We start from the raw sequence: 15726 nt of genomic DNA on the forward strand, positions 1-15726 counted from the left end.
CGTATTTTTGGCTGTTGTGTTTTACATTTTCTTTTTACAGACTACACTAGACCACCGTCAACTCTTATGCAAGAACAAGTGTTCCTCAAAGTTTATTTTTTACTTTTGTGAAGCCTTTCCTTTCATAGTATCAAAGTACAATGCCTGTTTCCAAAAATGAGCACTCTGATCACAGAGGAATGAAACAGATTAACCAGAACACCATTTTTCTGTCTTACCCATGTTTTTTACTATGTAGCAGTATCCCAACAATTCAAATGCAATTACTATTGTTTTCCAAAGTGAGTCCCCTGAAATAAAGAGGCCAAAGGTCTTTGTTTTTGAAATGAAACAAGTGTATGTTTTAAGGATTTGTGCTTTAACTGAAGGTTTTCAGGCAGCAGAGATTCCTGCATTATTTTTCAGAACACATTTGAGTCAGTGTAGTACAGATGATGTTTTTGTGCTGAATTTTTTAGATACTGGAAATAAAAGTGAGAAAACAATTTTTTATTATTTTTAATTTTACACAGTTCATGTTTACAATTCTCACTATTCAATACTTTGTATAAAATCAATATGCGGTATTTTCCAATGAGACACAAATGCATATTGAACTACTTAATATTACAAGATAATATGAAGCTTTATCTTAAAAATACCGTCAGCAAAATAAACTCCTGTTCTGTCAATCTAAGTTAAAAAAATATGATTAGAAATATACAATTTAAAAATAATCAGGATGAGCAGATTAGGAATTTTAGATCTTGATAGTCTGTACATGAGTTTACGCAAGACAAACAGTCTGCAAACCATTAATATAAAAACTGCAGTGCAACAAACTGGTGAACATTACATTTTTCTTTTTTCTTTTTTTTCATTTTAATGCACGAGTCTCTCCAAATCATATTTTGCTTTAAATCAGCAGCACTTCTTCTATTGTCATACTGGGGCAAAAAGACAACATACAGGTTAACATTTGAGTTAAGATATTGATGCTGTAATGGGAGCTAGCAATTTGACACAAGATACTACAGCTTTTGAGTATATTGCATACTTTTGAGTTAAGAGATCAAAGAAGATTCCACCTGTCATATATCTGAAAGGAGGGAAAGAATTTCTAAGGGAAAACTTCTAATTGATGACAGCGGAAATAACTTCCTTCAGCTGCTCCATGGTGTAATGGTGATGCAGCTGCTGCCACACATTCCATTTTGGCACATACTACCCCTCAGTTCAAGAAAAATTGAGAAACCTTGCCCACCAACGCTCAGCCATGCCCCCTCTTCGTTCTTGCACTTAAGACAGCTTTGGTATGGTACAATAAAAATGCTAGACAAAGCACTAAAAATTCAGAAGAACAAACTAAGCAATACAATTAGATGGGACACAATGAGGTAATGAGTTAATTTTCCATTTAAGGCTGTTCGGAGAGTTCAAATGTAGAATGCCTTTGACATTTATATGTCACTAAGATACTGGGAGGTGGAAGGGGTATTTTGAAACGCACTAGTGCCAAACATGCAGTTTTGGTTTAGCTAGAGTTCCTGTTGTGTCTGTGTGCTTCTTTTATGCAAATTTCTTCTTATGAGCCTGAAAGTGCTAATGGCTATGCTGGTTACTTTAAAAAGGGCAAATTCCAATTTGGAATTCATATAGGGTGTGAAATAGACTGGTTATTTTTAGGTTAGAACAAAGATGGTAAAACAGGAAGCTCAGCTGAGAGAAGGGTAAGGCCAAACATAATAAATATTACTTCTTGTATTGACTCCCACCCTCTCACATCACTAGTTTCATCCCTTCCACCTTCCAAGGTAAGAATTTTTGTCAAAAATAAACACAGATTCATGTTTGCGTAATATATCTACTATTGTGGTTACCTGTACTTCAGCATTTGGGCAAATGATTAAAAAAAAAAAAAAAAAGAAAAAGAAAATACAAATTTTAATCACTGTGTCAGGGTGAATTCAGTCCCTCTCTTTTAGGTGCTTTCACCTATAAGAAAATGGTGGTGACGGTTCAGAATAAGAGGAAAACAAAAAATATCTGCGTCTCAATGGTCCTTTATTTTGCACCATATAAGCCTTTTCTGTTTTATTTGTATTTGCAAATTTTGACTACCCAAACTTATGGATGCTACCTGTAAGCTTACATCTTGCCTCCTCTCCAATTCATGATGCTTTTGCCACAGAATGTTTTCAAGCCAGTGTGTGGTTATTCATATCGGAATTCAAAAATCACCAGCCTAACAGTTTAATTTTAATTTAGAAGGATGTAGATTGAAACTAGCCACCAAACTTGCCTACTTACATTCATAAAAAGAAAATTCTTCCCTGTGCAGAGGTAATCTGTATATTTAAAATCTTCAGTTACTCCACTGCTAACATTTCAGATCTCTCAGTTTCTTCTGTTTTTTCTACTGTTAGAGTCACTAAAGTGACACATAACTCTATCATATTTAAGGCTACGTGGTAACAGTCCTCGTCTGAGGGATATGCAGCTACAAACTTCAGCTTTGAGATTTCATAATGAGGAAAGTGGTAGGGAAAAAATGCTGCCAGTGTTTGAAGGCAGTGTTGTAGTGGATGAAAATGTCAGCCTCAGCTTTATCTAAAAATCGCACTGCTTTTTTAACAGAGAGGAGCTGTAAGTGTTAATTAGATGTTAAAAATCTCCACTCACCCCTGAGTTCCACTACCAATCTCAGTTGTACAGCAAGCTTATTTTCCCTTTTTAGTGTGCTGCACTCATTAAGTGTCTCAAAGCTAAAAAACAGTGACATCCGCATGTCACTGTGTACATGACATACACATGTCAAGTGTACCAATAAAACCTGGGAAAAAATCTTACCTATTAGGTATGCTAATGTGAAGTGTCACCTAACAGACTTGAAGATAGGGAAGGAAACAACAATGACATTTCAGTATGATGACACTGCTTTAAATGTGTTTTTCCTCCCCCTTGAAATCGTACCAGATTTAAAGCAACTGCAACTAGTTAAAGGTGCCATTGGTTGTGAACAACTAAAAATCTGTTACTATTAAAAACAAGTTAATCACAGTTAGTGTATTTCAAAGTAAACAAACCACACAACCCTTGAAAATAAAGCACTCTTTGGTGGGCAATAGTCACTTGGTGTACTCACTACTGCGGCTTCATAAAAAACTTCATACAAAATAAGAAAGAATAGCCAATTAACACAGAAGAGTACCAAGACTATAAGAAAAAGCCTACTGTGGTTGATTTTCAGACCCAAGTGAAGACTTGAGCCCAGTCTGAACAGACAACACAGATTTATATACTTAAAAGCTCCCACCATCTTTAATTTCTGGTGGTCAGCAGCTAAGTGATTGCCATCACAATTTATACACATGCATCATACATACTAGCAAGCCCTCTTTATAATAGAGAGCTTAAGTATTTACACCTGAGTTTGAATGTACATTGATTTTGTTGGTTTTGTCTGAGAAAGCGTTAGCACATTAGAAACATGTCTACCAAGCATGTTGACAGTTCATTTTATTCTACGAGTATGGAAGAAATTCTTCTGTTTCACTTTCGCTGAAAGATGGAGCCAAAGTAATCTTCCTTGAATTGAGTTACATCCCCTTTAGTCATGTCCCCATCATTCTTGAATATCGTCTTCAATACCGGTGCCTTATTTGAAATTTAACGCAATACTGTTCTAGCCCTTGGGATGGACTGGCTGCTGAAATAAAACATATTTAAGGAAAAAAGTTAAAAATGCACTTGATATGTATTTCAGGTGAACACTTCTGGCAAGGTAAAATGAGCAAACAATACTTCAAAGAAAAGAAATGGAAGACAAAAGTCACCGCATTTAAGAACACAGCAGTCTTGGTTGTAAAGAAAGCAAGGACTGCTCTAATTACAGACAGTATGAATAAAGGTTCCATTCCATACAGAAAAGCAACAGAGGGTTCAAAGTACCGTAACTTCATTAAGCGCATTTGCTATAAAGCATTCCTTTTCATTCTCCCTCTCTGAGATATCACACTGCAGGGAAGGTAGAAAGAATAATAAAGAAACATCATTTTTTTTAAAGCTAGATTTAGATTATATATAGACAAGCTCTGAAAAGCAGCAGATAGTTTTCAGTGTTTGAACAAGGGTGCAGAAGGCTGCTTTACAACTCCCAGCAAAGCAAAAGCATATGAGATTTTTAAAGCATACTCATCTTTGTTAACTTTTGTGATATATCTCTCTGGTTAACTGAAGTAAAGGAATCTATACAATACACTTTTCATACAGTTTCCTCCATATTCTCAATTATTTTTTTACCTGCATTCCCTTAAGCACTTCTACCTACCAAAATTCTTTCACTGCTTAAGATTTCACTTCTAATCAACAAGTTACTATATACATAATCCTAATTCTATTATGTGTGGTAACACAGAAAAGACTGCTTCATTTGCGTCTTACTAAGATTCAGTTGGTTTGGATCTGATGTATGCACCTTGCTAAAATATAGACTTGAACTCCTCAGTAACTGGCAAATTTACATGGAAAACATCTTAACTGGAGAAATAAGGGCATCCACAGAATAAGGCTGTGGATAATGCTCTAGTAATGCAATTTCTTGCAGTTCAACAACAGTCTTATTTCAGTCACAAGATATAAAGTATTATGTCCACTGGTCTTTCATAAGTGACATGCAACATCTAGAGAAGTTCCGCAAAGAAATGCAATGAATTGAAATTCCCTAAACTCTCTTTGCAAAGACAGAATAGAGTGTTTTAGATGTAAATTGCTCTTTCAGCTAACAAGTCATTCTGGAGGAATTCTATGATACTGTCTCCAAGAGTCTGAAGGATGAAACAGCAAATGAATTACCCAGCTCTGTGAATTATTCTCCATTAGGATGGGTTGCAGATGTGATTAATCTACAGTAAGAATTGACTAAAATGACCTAAAGCATCAACAAATGAAAATGTAAAAATACCACAAGATGTTTCCACTGGAACTTAATCAGACAAGATACTGAAAGAATAAGGGTACATAGTAATCTTGGAAGTTCAGAGAAGGCAACAAGGTCGTGACAGATGTCTTTGTCAGTGTCTTTGTCAAGGGCATGATCTCAATTTCATAATAATAGTTCTCCTCCTCTACCCTGCAATCCACTTGATCCGTAACAGGTCAATCAATTCGAGCACTGTGAGGTAATGCAAATTGCAGACTTCAAGAAGTTAAAATAAACTTAGATGAAAAAACAAAGGGATGCTTAAAGAAAAAATAAAAATAAAAAGTGAGGTTTTGCCAAATACTACTGGAAAAATAAAGAGACACTTGAAAGATTAACAACAGGGTACTGCTTTCAAAGTCCATAAAATTGCACAACCATACTGAAACACCCTTAAAGGGACCAGTATGCAGGGACCTATTAGCCCTCTCAGATGACAAGACAATTAAGAACTCCAGAACTGTAACATAACTATTTAGGACAAAATTGATTCTTGGATCCAAGCATAAAGTGACTGAAATTCTTTGACCTCAGATGTTAGAAGAAAAGAAACAGTATATGGAACGAAGTATTTGGGGTAGAAGTTTTAGAAAATCCATTAAAATATGAAGTAGTTCATGAAGTTTGAGATCAACCTGATCCTTGGTCCTCAAAAGTCATAAATCTGGCGATATACCTAAAGGATTTCTTTCAAAATAACTGAAATCTTCCATGAGCTCTATTTCAGGGATGTTGTTTCCTCCTCAGCACAGGTATTCTCGTCTCGCACAACCCAAAGACCAACTTGGAGGTGTGTTTTCCAGGAACTGAAAATCTCTGTTCAGTTACACATGTGCATGCGTACAGCTACTACGTGTTATAAGGAACTTAAAATGGGGAGAGTCATGAAGAAAAAACCAGCAGGCAGAATCCCATCAATTCTGTCTGGACCAAAACTAATGTGGTGAAAATGATGCAAAATGGAGGGAAAAAACAAGTGACCAAACAGGAAAACTTGAGAAATACTTTGGATTTTTAGTAAAACACGCATTTCAGGAAAAAGGGATTATTTTTAACACATTGTTATAAGACTCTAAAAGTAATTAATATAGCCACTGTAAAAACTCTCTGACTAGAATTTACTGCAGTCTACTATTAATGACTATTTCCATTGTCTGATAGAGTGAATTTTTCGTAATGCTGGTTACATTCAAGATAACAGGATGAGGAAGGAAAAAGAAAAGCTCTGTGAGGAAAAAGCAGCAAAAGAACTTGGAACTTTCAGCAATATTTACAAATCAAGCTACATAACTACTTTTTTTAATGTTATTTGCCATATTTTCTCAACACATTAAGTCTCCTCAGCACCTGACAGACACATTCAAAAGGTTTCCACTAAAAGTATAGGACAAATTCTGTCAATTGTAACCACTGGAAACTGCATGGAAATTTTTTTAAGCTATGTTCTCTGTTCATCTTTGAGCCTCATCTTTGAGCCTGGAGAGCTGCCATAGAGGGACATGAACACATGAACACACAAAGAAACACAGTAGTACTTAGGCCATATGCTTCTGGGACAAAAGACACTTTCAGTCTTGCGTAAATCCATCTAAATTTACAATTTCATTAAACAGGTTCAGTTCAGATTATCAGCCCATACTCTCAGTACAAAATCTCATGCACTATACACATGCATTTTACACATTTCACCTCTCCAGTAGCACTGCATTTCAGTTGCCCATCAAACTCCTCTTAATTTTGACTTATGTACTGACTAATTGACTTAATGCTGTGAACAACCTTTCCACCTCTTCTTACTCTAGGCAGAGGTTTGGTAAAGAAAGTTTTGTTAGGACTCATATTAGGAATTACAACATAATATTCTCGAAGTTGAAAGACTAAGCAACATACACAACTATGATTTAACATTACCAATATTCTCAGTACATGACATAAACCACAGAATTCCTCATTTCTCATTGCTAGATGAAGGAGTTGGACTGTGGCAAAAGCTCCTGTCAGCAATGGATACGCCAGCTCAAAGTGTTTGCCTAGACAACAGTTACTGGATCTATAAAGATGGTAACTCTCACCTTCTTAAACTGTTTTTTCTTGCAGCAGACCTGGTAGTTCTTTTAGTAATGTCTGTACTGTCAGAAATGCTAGGTTCAGAGGTTTTACTTTTCTGAACACTGGACTGCAGAATTACTCTGTAAAGAGTAGGAAAAAAAGAAAGATTTACATAAACCCCACGTTTCTAGGAAAACACTTGAAAAGAGGACATTACAGTTGCAGTGGAGCTAACAAATACCAGATGGCTTTTCACAATTCATACGAAAAAATGAACTGTTCTGCCTGAAACACATCCTTCTCTTTATAACATCCTTCTAACATCCTTCTTGTAATTATGGTAATGCAAGTTGGTTTAATAGGAGCATAGCAGTTTGCTGGTTGTTGTTGCTTTTCCTTTCAAATAATGCATTAAATTAATGGTTTTGAATTTCCTGGTTTTCAGAGACAAAAAAAAGAAAGCAAAGAAATTGTACTTTAAATTACTGCAACAAAACAACAACAAAACAAGATAAAATCTTAAGTATGCAACAAACATTATTTTTGAGACTGACAGAGAAATTAAGAAAAAAAAACAAGTAAATCAATTTGTGAAGATCAAAGTCTAAATCTCCTGCAATTAACCATGAGCTATTCCCTTGAAATACAGTAGGGTAGGAAAATCATTGCATATACTGGCGTTCTGCTCTTGCTGGGTATTACTATGCCATGCTTAAAATTCAGCTTTACATGGTGGTTGTGCTCAGCCACTTCTCTGGAAAAATTCACAGCAATATACTTACTATTGCTTAAACAGGCAGATAAATCCTAGTGTTGCTTACATCAGTAAGCAAAGAATTACAGATTGTGAAATGCAAGCAACTATTTTTAGTCACTAGCCAACTGGTTAGGGAAATCTTGTCTTCTGTACTTCTGAGCAGCTGTACTGCAATTATGATACTATGGAGACAAAAAGCAACAACTGCCCAATGCAGCCCACAGATATCTATTTAGTGGATCATTTTGTATGTCTGCTTCCTAGCCATTCCATCTGTGCAAGATTCCAACTATAAAACTATGTATAATTTTAGAGATTCAGACCCAAGAGTAACTTGGCTATTACGGTTTTTCCTGTGACGTTATTAGACTCTAATTTTCAGTGGCTTCACTGAGTCCACCTGTGTCACCAGATTATATTAGATTGGAAATAAAAACCTTCATTAAGTTGTATAAACTGCACCCTGGTTGCTTGTTACTCTGAAGAAACTGTTCTCAGAGAGTCCCAAATATGAACATAAAACTTAACCTCTGGAGCAAAGGTGGACAGGCATACATGGGAGCAAATATGAGTATTTCCATACTTGTATAACATATTCATCAAAAACAGAAATGGAAAAAAAACCCAAACCCTCTGGTTTCATTTTTTATATGGGTTTGATAACAGAAGTACAATATGCATTACAGATAACGCAATTTCATCCAAAATAGATTTTTTTACAGCAGCAAAACTGATCAGCAACCTTATTTACCATGTACTTCCAGATTCTTTAGCAAACATATGACTACAGAGCCACAAAGTTCAAGTATTTTAAATTTCTACTTCAACAAGCCTCTCTTAGTATTTCAGGCATGGAAAATCTTGTCAATTGATTTGCAAAACTCCATGCCAAAGAGTCTCCCTCCAAGATAAAACACGAGATTGTAACGGCAAGTTGCAAAGCAAATTCTACTGTAAACACAACGCATTCGAAGTTGGAGGGATCACTTATTTGAGAAGCTGGAAACGAAACCCAGATACCTTCAACACTGTATCATTCTTCTGTAGACAACACAAATTCTTCTAACAATATCTGTTTTCCTTGCATTCCCAAGGTGAAAAGGCTCAAAACCTGAAAGTTCACTTATAATTTCTACTGTGCGTGTAAACCACCTCCAGCAAGTTCTAATATCAAGACTTAAAATTCTCTTTTCAGTGCCACAGCTGCCATAAAACATGAACAAATTTGGGCTACTACATTTTCAACTGAGCTTTAAAAATGACACAAGTTTTATTTGTGTTACTAGCTACTTCCAGGATGGAACAGAAAGGTACAAAGCTGGCTTAACTCTGTAACTTTTAGTCACTGAAATATAAGCGTGACCAAATATTGGTACATGCTGGTTTATAAGTGCTCATACAGACAGAAATATGGAAAAATCGTGTTTTCTCCTTAAGATATACATACAGTGTCTTGCTGCATAAAATGCATGTAATGTACATATAAAGAAAACAAAAGTTATTGGAATGGGATCTAATGGTTCTAATAGTTCTCTCTTTCCAGGCACCAGAAGTTTAGAAAACTGGTAAGTATACATGGCTTAAACCCATACACTTCATGAATATGAAAAGAAACATTATGAAGTGTTAAGATAGCATCTTACACAAACACTTAATATTTATTTATTCAACATATCATAGGGATGTCTTTACTTCCCACAGAATTTCATTTTATCTGTTCAAAACAAAGAAAGGATACTCTAAATGGGAACGTGACTTACAAAAATAGTCACATATATAATTGCACCATAAGACCAAACCAACCACAACATCATCTTAAATTGCTGTATTTACCAACTGGCGGGGAGAGAAGGAGCTGGTTTATGGGATTAGCTCAGAGCCAGCTGTGAGAATGATAGAACCTTTAACATCATCTGCTCTTCAGTCAATATGTCATTTTTATACCTCACCAATACATAACTTCACATGGTTACCCAAGAATAAGGATTAATTGAAATTCTTGTGAGCAAAACATTCCTGAATGATCAAATATACATTTTAAATCAGACCAGAACAGTAGCCTTCCAAGGCTGATAGCACCTCAAGGAAAACAGATGAAGTCTCATTTACATCATTGTCTGTCATGGTGTTACAAATAAATACCCAGAGCTGTCTCTGGGCCCGATAACTATCAGCGTGGGAGAAGTTAACTGCTATCAGAGCTTTTGTTAGAATGTTACTGCATATATGTTTAAGGTAAGAGAAGAAACTATCTTTAATGTATGGACTTTTGACTGAACAGAGTGAGACTAGAAGCCTCACTTGACAGCAGGTTTGATTAATAGATTTTTAAATGAACAAGAGATGAGGTCACAGTAGAGGATACTACTGTGGATCCACAGTAGAGGATCCTCCCAAAATCTCAACACCAGAAAAAATCCCAATCCACATTAGAGAAAGGTAAAATCCTCAGGACACTTGCCTTGCTGCTTTGTAACTGTTCATGTTAAAGATCATGTCATGTTGTACATCATAATGATGAACTTCCAAAAACACCAGCAGAAGGTGCATCTAAAGTACACAAAGGTTTTCTAACTGAATTTTTCTTTTTACTTTTAAAAAAGGCAGAAAATTTACTGAACACAGACTACAGGATGCTGTAATAGCCACACTAAATACATGTAAGAATTTTTCATATCCAATTAACTTGTAATGGAAGCACTACTTGGTAGTTCTGAACCTAATATACTCACCAAACACCAGACTAGTTTATACACTATTTATTTATTCAAGCTAACACACTGGCCTTTAAACAAATCAAAGCCCACTTAAATGGAACAGAGTTTGGATCAGTAGCACCATCTTTTAAATACTTCACTACCTTTTTTCAGCATCTAACTCAGAGCAGGGTGTGGAGACAGGTACACCACCAGGACACAAAAGCCCCCCAAAAAAACCCACAACCCAAGAAAAAATCCACAAAACTTGAAATGTCATCAAGATAATACATCTTGGAGGAAAGCAGTCCACACAGCAAGCTTTTTTAAAAGAAAACTGATTACAGTATTCTGCAGAAGGATGAGGGAAAGAAAGGTTACAAAGGAGCATGTGTTCTCTGTCCTGCAATAGGCACCTTTTCTTGTCAAGACTACCTGTTTTATGAGGTCTGTCAAATGCAATATTGCTTTCTCTTTCATCACCTCATGATTTTTAGGAAAATAGGCCTGAATTTAGTAAAATATGAAAATAGCCTCTACCACTCTTCTAAGTAAGTCATCAACAGGCAACAAGTGATTGATACTCTTTGTTCTACAGGGCTCCAGCTACGAGGACTGCCAGGCCAGCCAAAGTCGATTCATGATCCTGTTTGATAAATCCTCCTAAAACACAAGGGACACTACCTGCATGAAGGAGAGAATGCTAGCCTAGCTTTTAAGAAAAGCTCAAGCATTTTCTCTGCCTGGGGAGTAACCAACATTGCATGATTGTCAATCCAGGATATGAGGCAGCAGCACCCAATTGGTTGTCTCATGACATATTTACCAACATCAAACAATCTTTTCTCTTTCCCTGTAGCAAGGAAGTTTTTAGACAGAATACAGAAAGAGAAAGGTTGACAGTTGAGTGGAATTGATCTTATGGTACAGAAAAATACAGGGCAGATGGTTTCATTTTTTTAACCCATGTTTTAAGTTTAGCTTTTTAATTCGAGTTTAGAAATCTGGGGTCTGACTCTGGAAAACACTGAGACAAGAAAAAGTGATACATTCGGCGCAAAATTTTGAGAGCAAGTCTCTTATTTAAGTCTGTTCTTTGACAAAGATAGGTATCAATGAAAAAGACCCAACAAACCTAAAGCAATCTTTAGTTGATGGTGTACCTAACTTGTCCACAACTCCCACTTACTTTAGAAGGAGTCCCATGCTTTTTAAAAATGCAGACAACAAGTTGCAAGCTAAAGGTAAGAAGGGCAGAAACTCTTAACCTTAATGCTCTGCCAAGAGACTTTTTTTACTTAGGACTCTGATGTAAAATACTTTTCTGACCTATTTTTAATCTGAGAGCACTAAAGTCTTAAGCATTCACCCAAAGTAACCATTTCGCCTTCAGAGTGGTGGTGATGGAGCAGCTCCAGAGAGACACCGCAGCAAGCAAAAAAGTTCCTGTTTGGGTTTCCTGGCAGTTCTGTGTGCTGCTGAAGTTTTGTTTAGCCAAAAGATGGAAGCTGTTGCTTGATGAAAACATGGCACTTTATAAGTGGAAGGCAGGCACAGCAATCAATGCAGCCACTCTGACAACAGTGGACTGGAGAAAGAGTGAAAACCTGAAGTCAAGGAACGAATGTGTTTTTAATGCCTTACTCAGCTCCTGAATCCAAGTAACAGAAAGAAAGGGTTTAAGTAGTTTCATAAAGATCTTCTATAAAAAGCTATTTGTGAACATAAGAAAATGAAACCAGATTGGCTGGGTAAACAAGTCAGCCTTGACCTAATACGGCAACCTGCCTCATCTTCTGTTACGCAAAAAAGGAAAAAAGAAGTCCCATGTTACTGCCCCTTATGGCATATACTACTATAGTCTCTTAGTAAAAACAAAGACCTACTGACATTTCTAACAAATTCTGACTCCTGTCATTTCACATGAGTAAAACCATCCTTTGAGAACCTAGCCCACTTTGCAAGTTCATGAATTTCAAAGTAAAACTGGAGCTAACATCTTCATCTGCAATACGCAAAGGGCAGGATCATATTTTAAAGCAGTACTTTTTCCTTTCTACAAATATAATTTTGCTTATATAGTTTTGCTTATTTGCAGGAGCATGCACAGAAGAAAGGCTTCAGAATTATAAGTTATCCTAATTGTAAAAACTCTTCAGCTTTCTGTATTGCAAGCCAGCCATAAAAACCACTCAATTATTAGAAATAATACATACAAAAATACCACAAAGCCAGCGCAGTGAAATTACTCTTGCAACAAAGCCAGTAAGAAACATGATATGAAAACATGCATTTATGAGACACACTAGACACAAAGCGTGAGCTATTGTAGAGAAATGGAATGGGACACTTACACAGTGGCTCTCTCTCAGGTGATGGTTACTATTTTCTTAAACCATCTAGACAGAATAGTAGGCTGGGCAGGAGGGAGCCACATATAATCCACCAGATGACAATGCTACACAGTGTAGACACCAGCATAGCTAGGAGCCATCTAAAAAAGGGGTTGGAGGGGGAGGAAAAGATGAACAAAAATTCAAAAGCAAAAGCTATTGCTGCATTTAGGCTTGTTTCAAGCTCTTGAAAAGCATACTGCTCTATAACCTTTGCCAAGCATTTTCTTACTTCCTATGACTGTAACAATCCATGTGATCATAAACTGCCAAATGTAGTATCAATGTGTTGCTAGAATCAAAGCAAATTTTCTGAAATCCTCACTGAAGTCATCTATTCCAAAGAAAATCTGCATTGCTCTTTTTAAAGTAAGCGTATGCTGGAGCAGTACATCTCTGATCTTTTGCTGCCACCTCTTACACAGCTTGATCAGCCTATATTCACACAACCTACTTCACCATCATATGTTGTAATACTAAAATATTAGATCAGAGCCAGATGAGTTTGCAGGAGCAAGCAACTTATGTAAACTCCCAGATGAAGGGCTATATTACCTTCCTGTGTTCAAAGTAGCAAAAGCTAATTCAGAATCCTTTGCCAGGTGCAGAAGGTGCAGAATACTGCTAATTAGAAAGTATCCATTCATTAAAGCACACAGACTGAGAACAACCAAGTTCAAGATACATTAACAAGCATTATACACATCCCTTGTTACTTGTACATAAGTAACACCTCTAACTCTCAAAAGGCTGTCATTGTCCCAGCTTCTGCTGTTCTTTTCTTTCCTTCCTTTTCCTCTTCTGCGAAATAAAACTACATAGAGAATTCAGAAGCTCCTTTTTGTTTGCTTAGATAAAATTAATCAATTTCACTGCAAGACTAATTATTTTTAACAGTCACCTAAAATGGAAGAAGACTGACACCTCTTCTAATACGGAAGACTCCTGTAGGGCAGCTAAATAATTCCTAGGGATATTTCGGTTTAATAATTGTAACACAAAGAATCTAATATACATATTTCATGTATAAAAATGAAGTTATACATTCATTTTTCACCGCATTGTTTCACTGTAAGCTGCACATCGTATAAATAACGTGAAGGAACAGGAGGAGGCAAATTCTAACTCCCCATGCCACAATGCACACTATAAAAAACAACTATAAGCCCTAGATTGATTATTTTAATTGTACAGAAGTAAAAATTAACTAGTTTTAATTACAGCAATCATGCTGCACAATGCTTTATGAATGGAATAATTTTTTAATAGTTGATAGGCTTTCTGCATATTAGGACAATGGCTCTGAACAGATTACCATACAATGTATGTCCATTCTATGGAACATAGATAAATGAGATCTTTCACAATCTTTACTGCATGACTTAAAAGTGGCTTTTACGAAAAAAATATTATGAAGTGGAAACTAAAACACTAAGTGCCTTAGAAACTAATGTGCAAGGTAGCTGTTTTTCACTGAGCTACTCGAGGTAGCTGAAGTGATGTGTTTTGACTTTTTGTAATGTCAGCTGGGTACAAGCTTTGTTCTGAATCTGTTGGTTCTTGAATGATTGCTTCTTGTAAATGATGAGCATGAACAAAAGAGAATCTTTTTAAAACAAAAGCAGTAGTCATACACAGCAATGTCTGAGAGTTTCCAAAGATACATTCCTTTACTTTCACCTCACTCTTACTACATACCTCTCACATTTTTTCTAAAAGTCGGATGACACTGGCTGGTCTTCATAAAAAAAGAAGACAAAACAAAAACAAAAAAAGGCCAGCAGCTAGCAGCAGCTATTGAAAGACAGAACAACAAAAGCCAAGTTGCCTTTGGTCGGTGAATCTGGTTGCTTGCAAAAGTCTGACAGCCAGGAGTCATCATGCCATTCCTAGCACCCAAATGAGATCCAAATAAGTCTTCCAAGTCTTGCACTCTCCTATAGTTTACTTAAGGGTAGGTAGACAGTTTTTCTACCTACAGCTGCTAAAAGCTACAAATGCTACAAGCAGATGCAAAGGTGACTATGAACTTTCTTTTACAGGTGGTGTTTCAGTACTCGTCTAAAATAAAGACACTAGTATCTCAGGTTCCCTGACCAAAATGCACTCCTTTTGAATGTGTTTACTGAAATAGTGCTTGTCTCTTCCTCCCAGCTACAGCAGCTATTACCCCAAAGTCCACAGGATTCAGGGAAAGCTGCTCTCCAAGGAAGAGGAAATGAAAGAAAGCTGAAGATTAGTCTTCCAACTCTTCTCATGTAGCTGATTTTACTTCAAAAAACAACGTGCACCTTAACTTCAGCCAGTCAAACCACCACAAAGTCACATTCTTCCATTTTTACACTCCCACAGGAAAGAAGAAAATGCTTGTGGCTAAACTAAGAGTAAAGCATTCAGATACACAGTGGAAGCTTGTAAAGCACAGACTACTGGAATAAAAAAAAACATAGAAAACTAGAAATTGAGTAACGCAGTTCTTCAACCAAGTTCTCCTGCATCCTTAGTGCTCATTAAGCCTTCAGATAAACGGTGAATCCATGCTTGTTTTAGATTTGTAAAAGTGGCCTTGGCAGCAAACTTTTGGGGGCAAAGGGGAATACTCATAAACGAAAGTATAAAAGCATTTCTGGATTTATACATTCAGAAACTGACTTACGTTAGCGGAGATGAAGTTGGAGCTTTTGACTGCCTTCTGCTTTTCAGAGCACGCAGCTTATCACCTTGTGTTACACAGTTTGTTTCATCTTCATCACTGTACTAGATCAGTGGAGGGGAGGAAGGGATAAAACAAGATTAAAATATAGACACTTAGACATTTAACAATAAACCTTATCTTAAATCTTAAAGTTAGAATTATCACAAAAGGAAAGT

At 36.4% G+C, this 15726-nt stretch overlaps 1 protein-coding gene across 18 annotated transcripts in view; it reads right to left on the reverse strand.

Moving 5' to 3' along the window:
• Positions 1-341: 341 nt before the first annotated feature.
• Positions 342-15726, reverse strand: part of CDC14B (cell division cycle 14B) — a 48001-nt gene continuing 32616 nt past the window's right edge. For 3 of the 18 annotated variants that reach the window (XM_062624565.1, XM_062624559.1, XM_062624552.1), the window contains 3 exons: positions 15512-15612; positions 7033-7149; positions 342-3688 (listed from right to left, as the gene is read on the reverse strand). In XM_062624565.1, coding sequence (XP_062480549.1) covers positions 3649-3688; positions 7033-7149; positions 15512-15612 — 258 coding nt within the window. In that variant the 3' untranslated portion in view covers positions 342-3648. Of the gene's footprint in view, positions 3689-7032; positions 7150-8733; positions 9846-11663; positions 12051-12816; positions 12957-15511; positions 15613-15726 lie in introns of those variants that run through there. The other 15 variants (XR_009965950.1, XM_062624562.1, XR_009965947.1 and 12 more) reach the window with 13 other exon arrangements.

This window comes from Pezoporus occidentalis, unplaced genomic scaffold (genome assembly GCF_034315485.1).
Source record: "Pezoporus occidentalis ecotype Australia unplaced genomic scaffold, CSIRO_AGI_Poc_V1 ctg27, whole genome shotgun sequence".
Lineage (NCBI taxonomy): Eukaryota > Metazoa > Chordata > Aves > Psittaciformes > Psittacidae > Pezoporus > Pezoporus occidentalis.